The following is an 18,642-nucleotide window of genomic DNA, read 5'->3' as shown; positions in this document are numbered from 1 at the left end:
AATTGCCAATGCACTGAAAAATGTGCCCGCTTACAGTACACGCCGCAGAGAAATGTTCAACCTTATTTTATATAGGACAAATTGCAGCAAACCTTAATAAACGCCCTAAATGAAATAGGCATTGGCATCCGAAACATGAACCATTCAGAAATGAAACCTTCGCTACAGTCCTATACTTAATTATGACTGTATGAAATATACCATATTTTCTCTTCATTATTTTTCTAAAGAGAGAATTGCTTGCCAGTTGGTTAAAGTGTTCTAGGAAAAGGAACCGGCGAAAAAAACAGCCACGACTAGAGGAAATACGCACAGTCGCTGGACTTACAACTGATTTATTATTGGCACAGCCACGTACTTAAAACCACCTTCCTGTGGAAGCGCACATCAAAAAATGCAAAGTAAGGCCATGATTCAAATACCCGACAAAAAAAAAATGGCACTCTTTCTCGGTGATAGCTACGGACGGAATACTAATGCAGGTCAGCTCATTCTTTTTGATTAGAAATGTCTGGAGAAACTCGCGTTCTTGTCTAGTCTTTTCCCATCGAATTATTGTGGTTCGCTGAAACAAAGGTGAACAATAAGTGCATTTTTTTACATGCAAGACCAGGTTTTTTCCTGTACCTAATCGACAGGTGTTGCCGTGCTCTCCAAGACGTTCGTTCAAACATTGGCCAGTTTTTATATCTTTACGTTATGGGCTTAATTTTGTTGAGGTTTAACGTCCCAAAGCGACCCAAGGTATGAGGGACGCCGTATTGAAGTCCTCCGAAAAATTCAACCACGTGGGGTTCATTAACATGCACAGATATTGCGCACGACATGGATGTCTAGAATTTAGCCTCCATCGAAATCCGACCACCGCGGACGGGATCGAAACCGCGTCCTTCTGGTCAGCAGCCGAGCTCCATATGCACTGAGGCACCGCGGTGTCTTGCTATATGTTTGTAATATTTTCCTCTAGGAGAGGCAATCTGCAAATTTCAAGTTCATCGTTTGCATATTTAGGTTACCATTATCTCGTTGTAAACTTTATTAGTGAAAGTGTCACGATGTACTAAGTATGCCATGCATTTCCGAGCTGCTGAATGTAAAGGCGGCCGAGGGCCTTTCGAGCTGCTATCTCGGCCATCTCCATTATTTGCAATGAAAATCAATAAAGACAGAAATAAAGAAGAAAAGATTCCCAGATAAGGGGTAGTGTAATGGTGCTCTCGTAGTACTATCTAGACTCCTTGTAAAATAATCGCAAATGTACCCTCATGATTTTCAAACATGTCCTTGCAAGATATCTTACGTTATCGACAACCGAAGTTTTCAAAAAGTATGGTCTGCGCAAAGTGCGGTCACTCTGAAACCACTTAGATATGATCCACCAGCGATATTATGCACGAATTTTTAAGGGGTATGATATTTAAACAGTGTAGAATATGAGGAGAAATTATAGAAACATAAAAACCGGACTTTCATTGCCGATTAAAAACTCATAGTGCTTTGTGCTTTCTGAAGTTTTTGCAGTAATATATCTGTTCGTAAATTATGTGTCCGTCACTTTTACATTGATAAGTAGATAAGTTTCCTTAGAATGCAGAAGGAAAGCTGACGGTTCTACGTAATTGTTTATATGAAGACCTCCATTGTTACCAAAATAGTTTTCCTTCGCCCAGTGGGAAAATTTTAGAAAAAAAGAACAAAATTGTAGAATTGGCGAAAATGGCAGGAAGAAATTTATAAAAAAGCATAAATTGCCACAGAAATTTTAATGTCTATCCTTGGAACATATTTTCAGCTATTCGTAACCCAAATTTGCAAAAACAACAGTTCCGGGAAGCTTCAAAACTGTTTTCTTTGACAAAAATAATACAGGTAGATATTATTTGCACTTAGCAAACAATGACATTTATAAATATTAGGTAAATGAAGGGATCCCGCTAAATTTCGCATTCAGTCTCTGCGGCGTCGATGCTGACGTGTGCTTGGAAGTCTCTGACGCTGGACGCTCGTTTCTCCTCTTCTATTCGCCCCCGAGCAGCCTGTCGGGTACCAATGCGCCATTTTTTGCCAGAAATCCATGAAGACATCTCGATTTTTTATCTCCTCTCTTTTTTGTTCGGCTTGATGCCGGTTGCCGTGTGGATGGAAATGTCTAACCTCCTCGTCGGGCAGTATAGAAAAGCTTGACAAATTAGGGTTCGCTCATTGGTTGCGATTGAAGCATCTTGGGTGTCTTTTGTAAATGCTAAGGAACTAAATCAATTGTATGGTGTATCCCAATGTGTGAGGTACTCCTTACTTTTACCACGCTCTCCTGTTTCCAGAAATAAGCGATGCAATTGAATTTTCTGTATCGCATACGTGTTGCACTTGTCCTGGGAATCAGCGTCAGTAATTCTTGATAGTTGTATTTATTACGTCCAGCCATTTTGTATAAATCAGTGCTGCAGTGAATTATTTTTCAGTACTGAATTGCCGTACTCTTCTGTGGTGTCACAGTGCCGCTCACCCTCAGATGGTCGTGAATGCTGCCCGATTAACCCATGTGAGGCCGCGGTTCGTTTGTTGCAGCGTAATTTGTGCGATAGCGCACATTCAGGGTCGCAGCCCTCCGGAGGGACGCAGTGTTCTCGTGTTCTTTTCAATCTCACTTTAGATGTCTCCTGTAGCCTGCAACATGGGTGGCGCTGGTAGAACACACTCAAAGGGTAGGTCACACGCAACACACTGGAAGTAGCTGGATGGCCAGCCATGGCCGTAGCTCATTCAACAAAAAAAGGCCGTTGTAGCTCAGTTTGGAGAGCAGCTTAGCGACATAGGGAGGTCGAGGTTTCTGTTCCCACCGACGAAGTGTAGCTGTTTTTGTGGTCCTCTCTAATAGATTATCTTTTACTTAAAAAGTGTGCATTAGTTTTTCCTTGAACGCTACCACAAATAAAAAAAATCATTCTTTCTTGCGTTCCTTGATTTTCATCACTGATGACGGCCTTAATTTGAAGCTTTCAGCAGTCACTCTTGCGGGTGTATTTCTAGATTGGCATCGCCTTTGCGTTTTAGATAGTCCCACTCAAAAAAGACGCGAGAATCAAATCCAAAACACAGCGAAATATTTCAGCTATAATACTGTAGTAAGTTTTCTGTGGTAGTGTCGCTACGACAGAGGGCAGCACAATGCTGTCTACAGAAAGTACACAAAAATTTGGCTTTAGTTAAAGTTCATGTCTCAGAATTCGACGTAAATCTGTCGTGATGACAGAAAAAAAATGTGCTGTGTATCTAGATAAGGCTGCAGCTTTTTACAGGGAAAGAACAATGCTTTTCAGTTAGCTATAGGCCTGTACTGAAGCATATTCTGTTTCAGAACAGCATTTGATGCCAAAGAATCCTTAAAAATCAAAAGCCGCTCATCGCCCGAAATGTAGTGCTGCAATCTGTGCTACACCTAGAGAATCTCAATGCAGGAACGTATGCCTGCCGGTTAACCGGCCTCCCGAAGGCCCTGGTATGCCTCCCGAAGGCATTCTTGATCTCGCTCCTCTTCTTTGGCCCACCATTTCGTCGGACGCTTCCTTAGGCGATCGTGCTCTTCTGTGGTGGAGATCTCGCATGTCGCTTCCGAAACCGACCGCGTTCTCGTCGACCGGCAGCAGTACTCGTGAAAGGTTCTGCCGATGTAGACGCAGTTTTGATCGGTCATAGTAAAACAGCTGAGGAAAATCAGAGGCCAGTCAAACTGGTCGTTCTATCTTGAGCACCGGGTGATAAAAGACTAGCGCTGATAATGCACACCCGCAGATTGGTCCCGACGCATGCGCAGGCATGCGCGCACCTCACCGACACGTGGCGATTCTTGCGTACAGATGCGCGGATAGAGCACCGCAGTGCGCACGCGCTGCGGACTCCTCCGGCCTGCCACTGCCTGGTGTTGCAACAGTTTTTCTTTAAAATACCTTGAGTGTCTGCCTTCGTAACGCCTTTATTGTAGGAGCCGCCGCGGCCGCTCTCTGGCTATGGAGCTCGGCTGCTGACCCGAAAGACGTGGGTTTGATCCCGGACGCACCAGTCCTAATTCGATGGAGGTAAATTGCTAGAGGCCGCTGTACTGTGCGATGCCAGTGCACGTTAAAGAACCCTAATCCGTCAAAATTGTCCGGAGCTCTTCACTACGGCGTCCCTAATTATCTAAGTCACTTTGGGAGGTTAAACCTGATAAAACCAGCCCTTATTGTTGGGGATAAAATCTAAAACCCTGAGTAGTTGGCGCAGCTCAAATTAACGATGTCCCGAAATAACTGCAGTTTGAATTAGGGTACGTATATTTAGAGCATGCTTTAAGCAGTACGGTGTCGCTTACGCAAGTCCTGGTAGTACAGCTTTGGACGGAAAAACTTGCGGACAAACAGTGGCGAGAGTTTACCAATTGAAGCATTCCTGCACTGCTAATGACTCCATTCCCTATAGCAGTTATTGATGCAATTATTCACATTTCTCATATGTGACAGTCAGTCTTGTCACATACTCCATCAGAAAACTCAGTTAGAATATCAGCCTAATTCGAATAAGTTGTGCACGGGAAACCTAAACTCTTGTCCTGTAGTGAATGTGTGTGTTCTGCACATTATACATAGTTTGTCATGTGCGTTTTCATCATTGTTATCTTCACTGAACGTACTGAACTTCATGAAGCCGTTTTCTTCCTTTTCGTTTTTAAGTAGGTAAGGTTGGCATATTCACCAGATTTTCTTATCAGCGACTGGGGCATGCGCAATTTCATACTGTGTGCAGTGCTAGTTTAAAGTAGACACAGCATGACTCAGCGCCCGTGCCATTGTAAGGCTAGTTTGTTTCCTCCAGGCCGGAGCTAGTGCACTTGAAAGCATTGAAACCCAGAAAACGCCAGTTTAAAGAAGGCCTAGGGCCGGATGCATTCACACTCTCGGCTCCAAGCAATTTGAATGCATCGTAGCAAAATGGTGTCGATCTGTTCTTGCAAAGTGAAGTGTTGTTTCCTTCTCTGGGGGTGGAAGGTCATGTTGGGGCTGTGCACGTTTGGAAACTTATGGGTAATGTATTTTCACTTGCCTTCCTTATGAGTTTGGATTCAAAAAGCCTGGACTTATTTTAGCTAGCCACGATGTTCTGCATGCATTTCACTGTGAAGGATATCATCTCTTGCGGCAACGACGGTCAGCTTTTTGGACACCCCATGTCAAAATTTTTCCCCAGGCGGATAGCTTTAATCCCAGGAAGTCAGTGATGCCGGGTACATTTAAAATACCTGAAGGAGAGAATCGCCGTGCCACTTCGTGTCTAGAAATTAAGAGTCACTTTACCAAACCAAGAAATACACACGGACTTCGCCTAGTTTAACGGCGCGCTTAGGAAGTTCTGCCTGGTACACTCACTTATTCTCTCAAGGGGTGGAATGTTTTACTAATGGACACTATACTGCCGTTAATTTTGTGTTGCATAAACAGCTTCGTGTGATAAAGTAAATATCTTGGCATAAATAGTTAAAAAATCATACTAAAATTTTGCTTTTCTGGAAGTGTGCGATGCGCGCGAACTCCTAAATTTTATCAGCCGTTCACGTTATTCGCGTAATATAGGAGGGTCTAGTACAGGGAACGAAACATGGAGATTTTCCCGGGTCGCAGAAAGCAGCGTGTTTGACGCCCCTGTTGATTCTTTTCTGGCTGCAGCACTGGGGGCCAAGATGATGGTCAGCAATGATGTGAGCACTGAAGAGGGTGACGAAGTCTACTACATGAGCCTAGGCCGTGGAAGCAATTCCTCCAGAGATGGTAAGTGGCGGTAACTTCTTTCACACCGTTTATATGCTGTGGCTGAAATCCTCGCGTAGATTACCCCTAGATTTCGCAAGCTGTTCTTTCCTTATTTCAAGTCGTTTGAAAATTGCTGTTCCTTATGCAAAACGCCGTCTTGCTGCAAGCATTTGCCGCGTCCATCATGCTATGAGATACCAGCGTCTTTTGGCGGGTACCTTTGCGAGGATCGAATCTTCCTCTTAAAAGGACAGAATTAGCAAGACGACCACAAAATGGAAGGTAGACGACGAAACAAGCGTATTTGAAGTATATACTCTTTTAATAGAACTTCTTGCTGGGCTAGTTGGTAATTCATTGTAAAGTGAAGGCGTCAAAAACCACACGCACACAAGACAAGAGAACGGGACAGAGCGCCACTCACAACTAGCTATTTGGCAGAACCCAGATACATATATACACAGCCAGCGCCTGCGCGCGGAACAAAATTACGCATCAATGTGATAACGAACGCTCAAAAAACTTTTTTTCTGCCTGATACAGAGATACAGATGTTTCGCTGACACACGAACTGCCTTTCTTACTGACATAGAATGCTTCAATCAGTTCTCTGGCTTTGATATAGCTGCTTCTGGCAGGGATTTGCACGGATGAGAAGCATGGCTCGCAAGACCGTGAAGGGCAGGATCTGATATGTTTCGGCAAATTTGGGCCCTCTTTATTTTGCTCTACGTTTCGTTCATGTTCCCTGATTCGCTCATTAACGCAGCTCCCTGTTTGCCCTATACAGGAACGACCGCACGAGAGGGGAATTTCATAAATAACCCGTTCGGCACAATTCATGAAAGGTCGCCCATGCTTAGTACCACAACCTCTTTCTTGTTCGTTTTCTTTTCTTTTGTCGATTCGAGGGCAAATCCTGCCGAGCTTCAGGGGGCTGAAAAGACGAGCGGGACACTATGCCTGCTCGCAACCTTCTTCAGATTGTGGGCCAACTTATGCACGTACGGCACCGCCACAGGTCTCACCACTTCACGAGGGACTTCTGCCCCGGCTCTCACTGCCCTCATCTTCAACTTCTGTAAGAGGCTTTCGGCGACCCCTGTCACGAGCGAACCAGGGAATCCGGCTGAAATCAGCCTAGCCAATTGCTTTTCAAAACTCGGTCGCATCTTGTGAACGCATGACTTCCTTAGCGCGGACTCAAGGCAAAGTGACGCAATACCACTTTTCACTAATTTGGAGTGCGAAGAGTCGTATGGCAGAAGCCCTTTTTATGCTCGCGGAGCGTCAGCCCAGCACGCATGATCCGCACAGAACTCAGTTTTGATATCTAAAAACTAGAACATTGTTCACTAGCAGTTCACACGTAAAATCCAAGCCTTTTTCATGTTGTCTGAATATAGTAGATAAAACAATATGTGCAGCTTCAGCGAAGCAGCCTGCTAACGCCGTTTTTAAAGTTTTTAGATAGGTGGACGATTTTTTTATTGTTTTAACCAAGGTCGCAAGCTTAAACTTCACTGAAGCTGCACATAATGTTTTATCCCTATTCAGACAACATGGAAAAGGCTTGGATTTTGCGTGTGAATGCTAGTGAACAATTTTTAGTTTTTAGATATCAAAACTGAGTTCTGTACGGATCATGTGTGCTGGGCTGACGCTCCGCGAGCATAAAAAGGCCTTCGGCCATACGACTCTTCGCACTCCAAATTAGTGAAAAGTGGTATTGCGTCACTTTGCCTTGAGTCCGCGTTAAGGAAGACATGCGTTCACAAGATGCGACCGAGTTTTGAAAACCAATTGGCTAGGCTGGCTTCAGCCGGATTCCATGGTTCGCTCGTGACAGGGGTCGCCGAAAGCCTCTTACAGAAGTTGAAGATGAGGGCAGTGAGAGCTGGGTCAGAGGTCCCTCGTGAAGAGGTGAGACCTATGACGGTGCCGTACTTGCACATGTTCGCCCACAACTTGAAGAAGGTTGCGAGCAGGCATAGTGTGCCGCTCGTCGTTTCAGCCCCCCTGAAGCTCGGAAGCATTTGCCCTCAAATCGACAAAAGAAAAGAAAAAGAACAAGAAAGAGGCTGCGGTACTAAGCATGGGCGGCCTTTCGTGAACTGTGCCGAAGGAGTTTTTATGAAATTCCCCTCTCGTGCGGTCGTTCCTATATAGGACAAACAGGGCGCTGCGTTGATGAGCGAATCAGGGAACATGAACGAAACGTAGAAAAAAATAAAGAGGGCCCAAATTTGCCGAAACATATCAGATCCTGCCCTTCACGCTCTTGTGAGCCATGCTTCTCATCCGTGTAAATCCCTGCCAGAAGCAGCAATATCAAAGCCAGAGAACTGATTGAAACATTCTATGTCAGTAAGAAAGGCAGTTCGTGTGTCAGCGAAACATCTGTATCTCTGTATCAGGCGGAAAAAAGTTTTTTGAGCGTTCGTTATCACATTGATGCTTAATTTTGTCCCTCGCGCAGTTGCTGGCTGTGTATATATGTATCTAGGTTCTGCAAAATAAACTATTTGTGACCGTTCTCTTGTCTTATGTGTGTGTGTGTGGTTTTTGGCGCCTTTACTTTACAATATACTCTTTTATTTAAGAAAAGAAGCCACTTTTCATGGAATATAGACACCCAACTTTTCGGTGCACGTTTTTACTTTGTAAAGATGCGTAACGCCGTGTCATACATGGATTACCTCGAGGCATTCTCCAACGAGCGCTAAATATTTGAGACTCAAATTTCTTGGTCGCGCTGTTTCGGTTTTGGTTTCAACAGACGAACGATTATGTGACATCAACGTATCCTTTCAGGTGATGTGACGCATGAAAAATTGTGGTATAATTGCTGCTCATGATGTAAAAAATAGCGCACAGGGAACACACGGGACGGAAAGTAAACGACGCAGACAAGCGCTAACTCGCAACTGAGGTTTATTGCTGACGCGCGCAATATAAGGTAGTCACTTTAAAAACATAAAACAAAAACAACCACAAACAGTCCCTCCTGGAAAGACCAAGTCAGAGGAAAAAATTGAAATTGAAGCATCAGGCGCCACTCATCGCTGTGGAAGATCAGTTAAAAAAACCGTTATCAAAAAAGGAATTCAATGCAACGCTGAGGCAAAAAAAATCGATTTCACAGTCTGCCAAGTTAACAGAGGGCTCACTGATACACGGATTCCGACATTTCCTAATATGGTATGCCTCCATTATCTCGCGTACACGCTGATCTCGATGTCTGAAAAGTATGACGGTACTAGAAAAAATCGGTTTACAAGTTTTCCCCTTCTGCTCTTCTTTATTGCTACATTCCCGGCAATGCTCAGGAAGATTGCCATAATGATCTTTTAGGGAGTTACGGTGTTCACCAAGCCTAACGTTGAGGCATCGCCCCGTTTGTCCTACATAGACGGCTCCGCAGGACAACGGTAGTTTGTACACTACACCCAAGCTGCAGGGAACAAACGGGGCGCGGTGCCTAACGGTGCATCCGCGCTTTTTTCGTTTATCTCCAACACCTTCTTGCCTGTTCCGTATCTGAGAGCATGAACTGCTCAGCTTGCTTGGCCCGGAAAAAACCACCTGGACGCCGTAGCGGCTCCCTACCTTCTTTAACCCATGTGCCATTCTATGCACGTAGGGCACCACGCCGACTTTTTGCACATGGGTTAAAGAAGGTAGGGAGCCGCTACGGCGTCCAGGTGGTTTTTTCCGGGCCAAGCAAGCTGAGCAGTTTATGCTCTCAGATACGGAACAGGCAAGAAGGTGTTGGAGATAAACGAAAAAAGCGCGGATGCACCGTTAGGCACCGCGCCCCGTTTGTTCCCTGCAGCTTGGGTGTAGTGTACAAACTACCGTTGTCCTGCGGAGCCGTCTATGCAGGACAAACGGGGCGATGCCTCAACGTTAGGCTTGGTGAACACCGTAACTCCCTAAAAGATCATTATGGCAATCTTCCTGAGCATTGCCGGGAATGTAGCAAAAAAGAAGAGCAGAAGGGGAAAACTTGTAAACCGATTTTTTCTAGTACCGTCATACTTTTCAGACATCGAGATCAGCGTGTACGCGAGATAATGGAGGCATACCATATTAGGAAATGTCGGAATCCGTGTATCAGTGAGCCCTCTGTTAACTTGGCAGACTGTGAAATCGATTTTTTAGCCTCAATGTTGCATTGAATTCCTTTTTTGATAACGGTTTTTTTAACTGATCTTCCACAGCGATGAGTGGCGCCTGATGCTTCAATTTCAATTTTTTCCTCTGACTTGGTCTTTCCAGGAGGGACTGTTTGTGGTTGTTTTTGTTTTATGTTTTTAAAGTGAGTACCTTATATTGCGCGCGTCAGCAATAAACCTCAGTTGCGAGTTAGCGCTTGTCTGCGTCGTTTACTTTCCGTCCCGTGTGTTCCCTGTGCGCTATTTTTTACATCATGAACGTTATCCAACTTGCCCAACTTTCCGCTTTGCTGTATAATTGCTGCTCCGTCGTTTTAATTCACTACAATACCAACGTCAGCCTACAGGCAACGATTGTAGAATCAACGATTGTATTGCAGTTTTTTCATGCCTCAGTTGGCTATAAGCACACTTTGACGTCACAGTCATCATTCGGCTTTTGAAGGCGAAACCCCAACATAATGACAAAACCTCGATTACAAATTATTTATTGCCCGTAACTGAAAACTACGTCATGATTAGTGCAAACTAATGTCTCCTGCATCATCATAAAGAAGAAAACATGCCAGAGAATTTAAGTGTCTGTACTCCTCTGTCTCCTGCACCATCATAAAGAAGAAAACATGCCAGAAAATTTAAGTGTCTGTACTCCTTTAATAGCACGCCAGAGCACAGGCAACCAAGATCGAGCCAACAAGAAAGTCGTTTGGTTCACGCATTCCTTTCGAGATGACTAATCTATTTGGAACTTTATTTTGAGTGTATTTGCATGCACTTCAGAAAAGAGGCAAAAAGGCACGATGCCTGGCAAGGGCCTTCACATACGATAGGTGTTGAAACGTAGGTCGTCAGATACGACAGGTGCTGAAAAGCAACGTAAGATAAACGTACGAAAAAGAAAAACTGCACTGTGCTTGCTACACAAGCTGCGGAGTTCATAAGCACATGCAAGCTGTAACAATACATGGAGCCATACACAGAAAAATAAACAGTCTTATGCAGAAAACACTCGTGCACTATTCGCAATCTTGCAGTAGATCACATGTTTTAGCAAGCAATCATGCAGGCAACATTTCAGTCCCTTTTTTCGTGCATATTTCTTGATTTTTACAATCGTACAGGAGGTCATTAGTGCTTCTGTTTTCATTCAGAAAGGAACTCATTTGGTATTTAAAGGTTTTGAACCCGTAATTTGTTCTTTCTTTTGGTGCTTAATTGCAGTGTGCCGAAGGTAGTACAACTTTCCAACTCGCCACCTTGCTTCTGAATCGAACGTTTTTATTGGCATCAGTTTTGTTAGTAAATCCGAAAGATGTGGAAGGTTTGGTTTGGTTTGGTTTATGGGGCTTAACGTCCCAAAGCGACTAAGGCTAGAAAGATGTAGAAGATATATTACAGACTGCCACGTTTGCCTGTAAGAGTCAGTGCTTTTTCGACTATGGTCATTAATTGCTGATTAATCTCTTCGTATTTCTCGTACGTGCGACTGCGTGTGTGGCGTGCTGTCTCCTTTTAGCCGTATCCCTACAACAACGCCAGGTTGCCTGCTGTCGGTGCAGAATAAATCATCACTGCCAGGGTTTTAATGTCGTTGGAAGCAGCGTCTACGAACAAAGTGTATTTCAGCGTCGACCAGATAAACATTGCAGCTCAAAGGCGATGCGTGCGTGGGATGCCACGTCCAAGGGAAGCGCTGCCAGCGTGGCTTAGAACTCAGTTGGTCATCTGACTTGGTACTTGATAGATTTCTGACGGAGTCTCTAATCTACTGCGTCTACATGTACCCTGCAGTAAGCTCGGTCTGCGAATGATCCTGCAAGATTTTTTGTGCCGCATATCTAAACGAATACTGCGGGGGAAATTTAATGCAATTTTTTGTCTTAGTAAAATTGATTTTTTTTTCTGATGATGATTTCGCGGCAGCAGAAGGATTTAGAGCCAAAAAATTGAATCTGAAGATTTTCGCGCCACTCGAACAAAACCTGCGACCTCATGATCGGAAAGGACTCTGCCATCGCCATTTACAAGTTAATGACTATAAGGACTATCCTGAAAGATCAGCAAAAAAAAAATGTCTTGACCTCAGTCCAGTTATCTTGTGAGAAACACTGGCGATGACGATACCAGTATTCCATTTTTAGCCTTTTCCAGTATATAAAAACTCAGTGTTTAGGAAAAGCAGCCTACTCTTCACTAAACACGGTTGAGCATCGATACACGACATCTTCCATTTGAATTTCTTCTCAGCGTGTCTCAGAGCGTTCCTCCGGAAAATTCTTTGGCAGCCCTTTTAGAGCTGAAATCTCGTAAACTGCCCATCGCGCTTCTAATAGATAGAAGATGAACACCCAGGGAATCGGCGCAGATTGGTGGGTAAATTTCTACCTTCTCACTGTCATGAATAAATTTGAATAGATTTGGCATGCAGCTGACGACGAAGCGATAACCCACAGATGTTTAGCACAAACTTTTCAAACTTGTCTTACTTAGAGTCCCCGTGAAAATTTGAAGAAATGCACAGGGGTGGTCATCGAAGATGCCTCTTTGAAAATATTGTATGCCGACATCAAACGATACTTTTTATGTTGAACATTTGTGCTAATGAGGTCCACTGCCCAATTACATGAGATATAGCATTCTACAGTTCTGAGAATAAATATTTCTTGGTTTCTGCGCTTCGAGCCGTCATACTAAACGGATGCACACACGGGGGGGGTAATTTCTTACTCCACTTAGTTCATTCTTATCTACGTGAAGATGAAATTCTTGCGCGAGTTCTATGTTCAATACATTTACGAGCTCATTCAGACCAGGTGGTCACGGCAGAAATGCACGTTATGACTTTTGCCTCCGTCGCTCATCGCTCAATTCTCCCCGGCATGCGCTTGTATCTTGTATACTACCAGAGAGTTTGTAATTCTCTGGCTCATTTTTGAGCTCTTATAGTTTTAGCTTCTGAAATGTAGGCGGCGTTGTTGATTCCTGTGGATTACTCTGTTACAGTATTGTTCTGTCTTTTTTCAAGAAACTCAAAAGCTTTCGCCAAAGAGTCACCCTGAAATGCTAGCTCCATCCTTAAGGGGCCAAGCGTAAGCTACAGGCCAGCATCTGAAGAATGGAAAGTGCGAATGGGCCATGCTTTCTGTTTAGTCTAGATATGATGGAAGCTAACAGCCACCGAAACCAAGATGCATAGGGGATGTCTTTTTTTAACTTGTGTACTTTCATCAATTGGAGATTGATAAACGCAGAAGAAACAAGAAGCTGCCGATTGAATCCGAACCCAGGACTTTAGAATTTCGTCGCTGGTGCTGTAACAACTGAGCTATGGCGACGGCGGTCCAATATTCTGCTTTTGGGAGTATTTATGTGTGGTGTAAGCGAACCTTGAGAGTGTTCACCAGCGCCACTCTCGTCCATAGCGGTGGACGCAGTGCGTCGTGTATTACCGCGAGTGCCATATAGGAACGTGGTCAAATGGCGAAAGCGGAGGCTCTACGAGAGCCCTATTATGCTACCTATGGTATCAAGAGTACCAAATTCGAGGCCGTCGTTAAACTATTCAGCAGACAAGGGGATGGGAAGTGATGCTCGTTATCAGAAATGTGACGGAAGCCAACAGCCGTCGAAGCATAGAGGATGTCCTTTTTTAATTTGTAGTTTTTGATCAATGGGAGAATAATAAAAGGAGAAGAAAAAAAAAGAACCATTGGCCGCCAGTGGGATTCGTACCCACGACTTACAAATTTCGCGTCTGATGCTATACCAAGGGATTTTACCGAGGGCCTCCAATCTGGCAGCCTTGATGCAATAGCTAGCATAACGTGGTTCTCGCACAGCCTCCACCCTCACTCTTCGGTCACGTTCCTGCATGACACTAGCGGTAATACAGGACACACTACGTCCGCCGCTATGTACAGGGTCAGTCAAAAGTTCCCAGGCCACATGCACCGCTTTTCATCGGTATATCCTGACACTTAAGATTCCGATAGAGCTATCGAGGTTCTCAGATGGTAGAACGACCCTTCTTCTATTCTGTACAGATATTTTAGCTTCGAGGGTATCTCAACAGCCCGACTATGCTGCTCAAAAGCAAACCCTGTGGCCTTGCAACTTTTGACTGACCCTGTACGAGGGTGGTGCTATTGAACCCTCTCAAGGTTCGCTTACACTCCGCATAAATACCCCCGAAGGCAGCAGATAGGACAGCCGTCACCGTAGCTCTTTCGCTAGAGCACAGGACGCGAAATTAGCAGGTCGTTTTTCTTCTGCTTTTATTATTCTCCCATTAAAACTGCAAATTGAAAAAAGACGTCCCCTATGCTTCTCGGTTTCGGTGCCTGTTGGCTTCCGTCATACTTGCTTATTCTATAGTTACTTTAAATGCTCTTTATACTGCAATTAGGCTCCGTGCGCAGGCTTATATTGTCACGTTGTTTAGTCGAATTTTCCAGCCGTATATACCAAGAATTTGAGGCATGAATGTATCCATGTTCCTGGTGGCATCTCCTACGTGCACCATTTGACTGACTCCTCACCATCGACTTCGAGGGGTGGTCTTTTTGGCAGTGTGTGGATCGCTCTTTTGCTCTGCGCGTATCACGTGTTGGTGCTCACAGTTATTTGTAGCATGTGGTACTCCTTATACTTGTGATATGAGAAGGCTTGGACGAAATGAAGCGGGGATATAGGCGGAGAGACGTCGCCACAGTCATCGGCACCTGGGGTGGCAGCCCGGTGCACTCCCCCCCCCCCGCATTCACCACCTCAAGAGCTGTTCCAGTAGTTCGTTTTCCTCGTACCAGACGACTGAAAGTTCGCTGAAATACCGCGTGGCAGCCGTACTTAGTGAAGGCATTTGACTGTTCGCTTCTGCAAGAAGGAGCAGAAAAAGATGCCCGTGACATGGTTTCAGGACAGTAATGGACGGATAAATATCTGGGTTTATATCGTGAAATTGACCGGGGCGGATCAATTTGCAGGATGAGTAAACACACCCTGAGCATGTAAGAAGGCATGTTTTTATATTCGTATGTATGGTACGTGTCGATATTTTTTTTTTGCTCTGCTATCCTCTCAAATCGCATTGGATTGATAGACTAGCATTTTTTTATTGCCATTTGCGACATTCCAAACACGCAGGCCGGGGTAACCAGCAGAGCATCGGGGCCATGGCCACGCCCGGCTTGTCTTGCGTTGCGGCTGCACCGCCCTTCAGTGCTGCACACGGCCCTGTCGACAGCCCGTTTGTGACACCACCTGGTGAGGAAATATGCAAAGATAAAGCATGACGCACATCGCTGACGAGTTGAATATATGAAAAATAACAGTGGCATCTCAGCTGTAGTAACAGCTCCCTCGTTCGTGACTAAATTTGCTGTTCTACTCTTCGCAATAGATTTCCGGAAGTATATCTACTGTTTACCATTTCCAGGTGATTGGAATTGTGTGCTATTTGGAAGAAATTGAGTAAACAGGACCATTATATCGTCTCAAGTTTTATTCATGAAACATACAATGCTCGTTAAACAATAGCTGTCACACTAGGAGGCCCCAAAGTGAGACTGCCGTAGGGCCTTCTAACAGTAAGCATATTGCAAGGTGATACGCAATGCAGCACGCAGAGACAATATTTCTGGCATAGGTTCCACATGATTTGCTGCCAATGTTCGTGATATTAGTTGCTGTAGTTCGTGACTCTACTGCCAGAGCCGCTGCCTATTATCTTGAGCAGAATCCGATCCGTGGGCCGAGGAAGAGGAGGCCTGTTCGCGGATGCGGCTGCTGGGCATCGGCCGGGGGCAACGGCTGAAGTGACCAGCTGCCGCAGTGAGTAGAACTTCCTCGTAGTGATGTTGCTTTTTTATTCATGCTGGGCATTATTAAACCTTCAGGAAGAGGATGCGAGAGCAGCTTTCCTTTTCAACGTGAAATATTTTTAGCGCCGATTCTCGACATTTGGTAGACTTAGGGGGACATCATCGTGCAGTCGGACCGCAGTGGCCAACTTATCGGATGCTGAAGCCATCTGCCGCAAAAGAACTTTGGTGGGAATAGTTTCAAAGAGAAAAAAAAAAGTATCTCCCAGGGATCCGAGGAGCACCGTTTTCACAGGCCTCAGACCACTTGGCCGTCGTCGGTACGACTTGCGCCTTGTGTTGCAATGTGTGTAATTAACAGAGACAGCGGCACGTATTAGAAACTGAGCCGGCGCGCGTGTAACAGACGGTGCAGCCAAGGTAGATGTACTATGGTAGCGTAGGCTGCATAGAAGCCCATACGTTCAAAACATGGCGGCTCATGGTGCGCAGCCAGCGCCGTCTTCGAAATGCGTGGACAACTAAAAAGTGACGTCATAATTAAAACATAAACGCGACGTTAAAGTCACGTGTTTTAGTGACGTCATATTCGTGACGTCAGCGTCACGTGCTGCTTGGCGGGAAAAATAAACTGCTGAACGCCGCGACGCTTCAGCGCGACACCCGACACGAGAACGAAGAAAGAAGACACGACGAGTGCCGACCACCAACGCTATCTTTAGGCAGTCAGTTCTCGTTGTGCCTTTTTCCTTCGTCCTCGCCTCAGGTGTCGCGCTGAATGTCGCAGGTGTAGCGCTGAAGCGATGAAATGTGACGCCGTCAGACAGGTTATCGCTCGCACATCGTGCAACCGCACACCTCTTTTTTGCGTACGGGTGCCCCATGGCCACAGACGATGCCCTTTTGAGGCAAAAGCGACAGAACCGCACCCAACCGAACGAAACTACACAGAAGCGCTGGCAAAAGGGAAAAGCGGAAACTGTACACGAACGATGCACACCAAGAACTCGAGCAACAAGCAACGACGAAAAAGTAGGGCTAGCAGAATCGAGTTTCAAACAAAAGCAAGCAGAATGGTCAAAAGATATGACAAGGGTATGATATCAGAACACCGTCAACCTTGGCATCGTCCCGCTGCCATTGCCGCTGCTCTGAGCGAACGCTGTCATAAGCGAACGCTGTCATAAAAATTTTTACAAAGCAAGCGCTATACTTTCTAACAAAATGCACACAACTAAAACATTTTAAAAAGTAATCACTGCAATTGTTTTCGAATGCTTTTGAAATACAAAATATGTCTTAATTATTTTCCTCTTCTAGTCGTGTTTGTCCACTCATTTCATTTTGGCGCTTTAGTTCCACCACTAATTTGATGTCGCTAGCACTTGGTTCTGGACCACATTCAGGCTCCGGCTTCGCGACCTATTTCAATTGACCTTGGTGCAGCTTTAGGGGCGCTATGTTCGTTTCGTGACAGCACAGGTGCGTCATGTCACAACACAGATGCCAAGAAGTGCATAGATCAACGTCGTCGTTTTTCATACGTTCGCCCAGCACTTGAAAATACTAGGTGACGTAGCGCTGCTGTAGCATCTCAACGCAGCCGGATACGTCACTATCTAGGCCTTGAAGATTCCACATCATGAAGACGATTTGTTTGTTATCATGACGTCAACTTCAGGAGAGAAGACTTTCGGCTGTAAATTATTTACCATGTGCAAGCTACTCCAATGTGATGATTCATTTTTAAGGACGTCTTGCGCATCATTTTAAAGTAGGAGGATAGCGAAATTTTGCTTCTACCCTTTAAGGTACAAGTTTTTGGCAGCTTGCATTGCCTGTCAGTAGTTTTATACTTCACTCATCTGCCGCCGCTGATTTCTTAGACCCGTACAGTAAAAGAAAAGTGTCCCATGCAGCACGAGTGTCGGCACATTTTTGTCCACCACCTGAGGCACAAAATAGCTGTTCAGATGTCCTGGCTGGAATTTAACCTGCATCGATAATATTTCTGGCAGGGTGGGCTTTCAAGTCAGGTCTTTTTATATGATGATGATGACCTCAGGCTTAATGGCACATTTTCTCAATTTATTCTTCTTTTCTTACTCTGCTATTTTTTCTTCTTCGCAGGAACTATTTCGCACAAGGGCAAGGTCATATGAAGTGGAGGGTTTGCTCACGTGTCCACACCAGCGGACGTCCTCTCGAACCTGATTTATTTCCTTGTTCTTTTCTTCTGATTGTGGCTTTGTGGATTGTTTTCTATGAGCCACTATTTCTTTGCTGTGATTTTGTTCGTTTCTTCTTTATTCGTGTTCCTTTCTTCGATGTATCCATCGGTCAAATAAAAAAAAAGTTTTTTTGGGCTGTTTGAAGTACAGAAAACAAGTTTCTTAGCGAAATCAGTTAAATATTACAGAACAGTATGCGCGCTACGCACGAAAACCACTACAAGCGGAATACAATTATGTCATGGTGAAGAATTCTTCGCACTAAAAACACAAGAAACAAAAATCAGGATAGAGCGTGTCTTTTATACCGTCTCACTAGTTTTGTTGATTTATGCGTGAGAATATAACTATGAGCACCAAAACCGAGCTAACCCAGCTGGTAGTTTTCTTCCTATGCCTTGCACTCTTGGCGCTCCCCCTCTTGTTAATCAGTGCTGCTCACTGGAGCCTAAGAAACCTCATTCATAGCTCTCTTTGGAGATGTAATCAATGTTTGTAGACCCCCCCCCCCCCGTCCTCTCTCAGAGGCATGAACATAATTCGGGCTGCAATTTTAGAAATAAGCATCCAAAGCCTGAGAAAAAAATAATTGTAAGGTCACATGCAGAAGGGCGCTACCTATGTGTACAGT

At 44.8% G+C, this 18,642-nt stretch overlaps 1 protein-coding gene across 1 annotated transcript in view; it reads left to right on the top strand.

The window, feature by feature from the left end:
• Nucleotides 1-18,077, top strand: part of LOC149356970 (uncharacterized) — a 47,643-nt gene extending 29,566 nt beyond the window's left edge. The window contains exons 7-10 of the mRNA XM_089576475.1: nt 5,700-5,801; nt 15,104-15,223; nt 15,696-15,790; nt 17,911-18,077. Coding sequence (XP_089432601.1) covers nt 5,700-5,801; nt 15,104-15,223; nt 15,696-15,778 — 305 coding nt within the window. The 3' untranslated portion in view covers nt 15,779-15,790; nt 17,911-18,077. The remainder of the gene's footprint in view (nt 1-5,699; nt 5,802-15,103; nt 15,224-15,695; nt 15,791-17,910) is intronic.
• Nucleotides 18,078-18,642: the final 565 nt, after the last annotated feature.

Source organism: Amblyomma mixtum, chromosome 3 (genome assembly GCF_055824585.1).
Source record: "Amblyomma mixtum isolate Tamu chromosome 3, ASM5582458v1, whole genome shotgun sequence".
In the NCBI taxonomy this organism is placed as follows: Eukaryota; Metazoa; Arthropoda; class Arachnida; order Ixodida; family Ixodidae; genus Amblyomma; species Amblyomma mixtum.
Note: the sequence above shows the minus strand (reverse complement) of the source record. Positions and strands in the feature narration are given on the sequence as shown.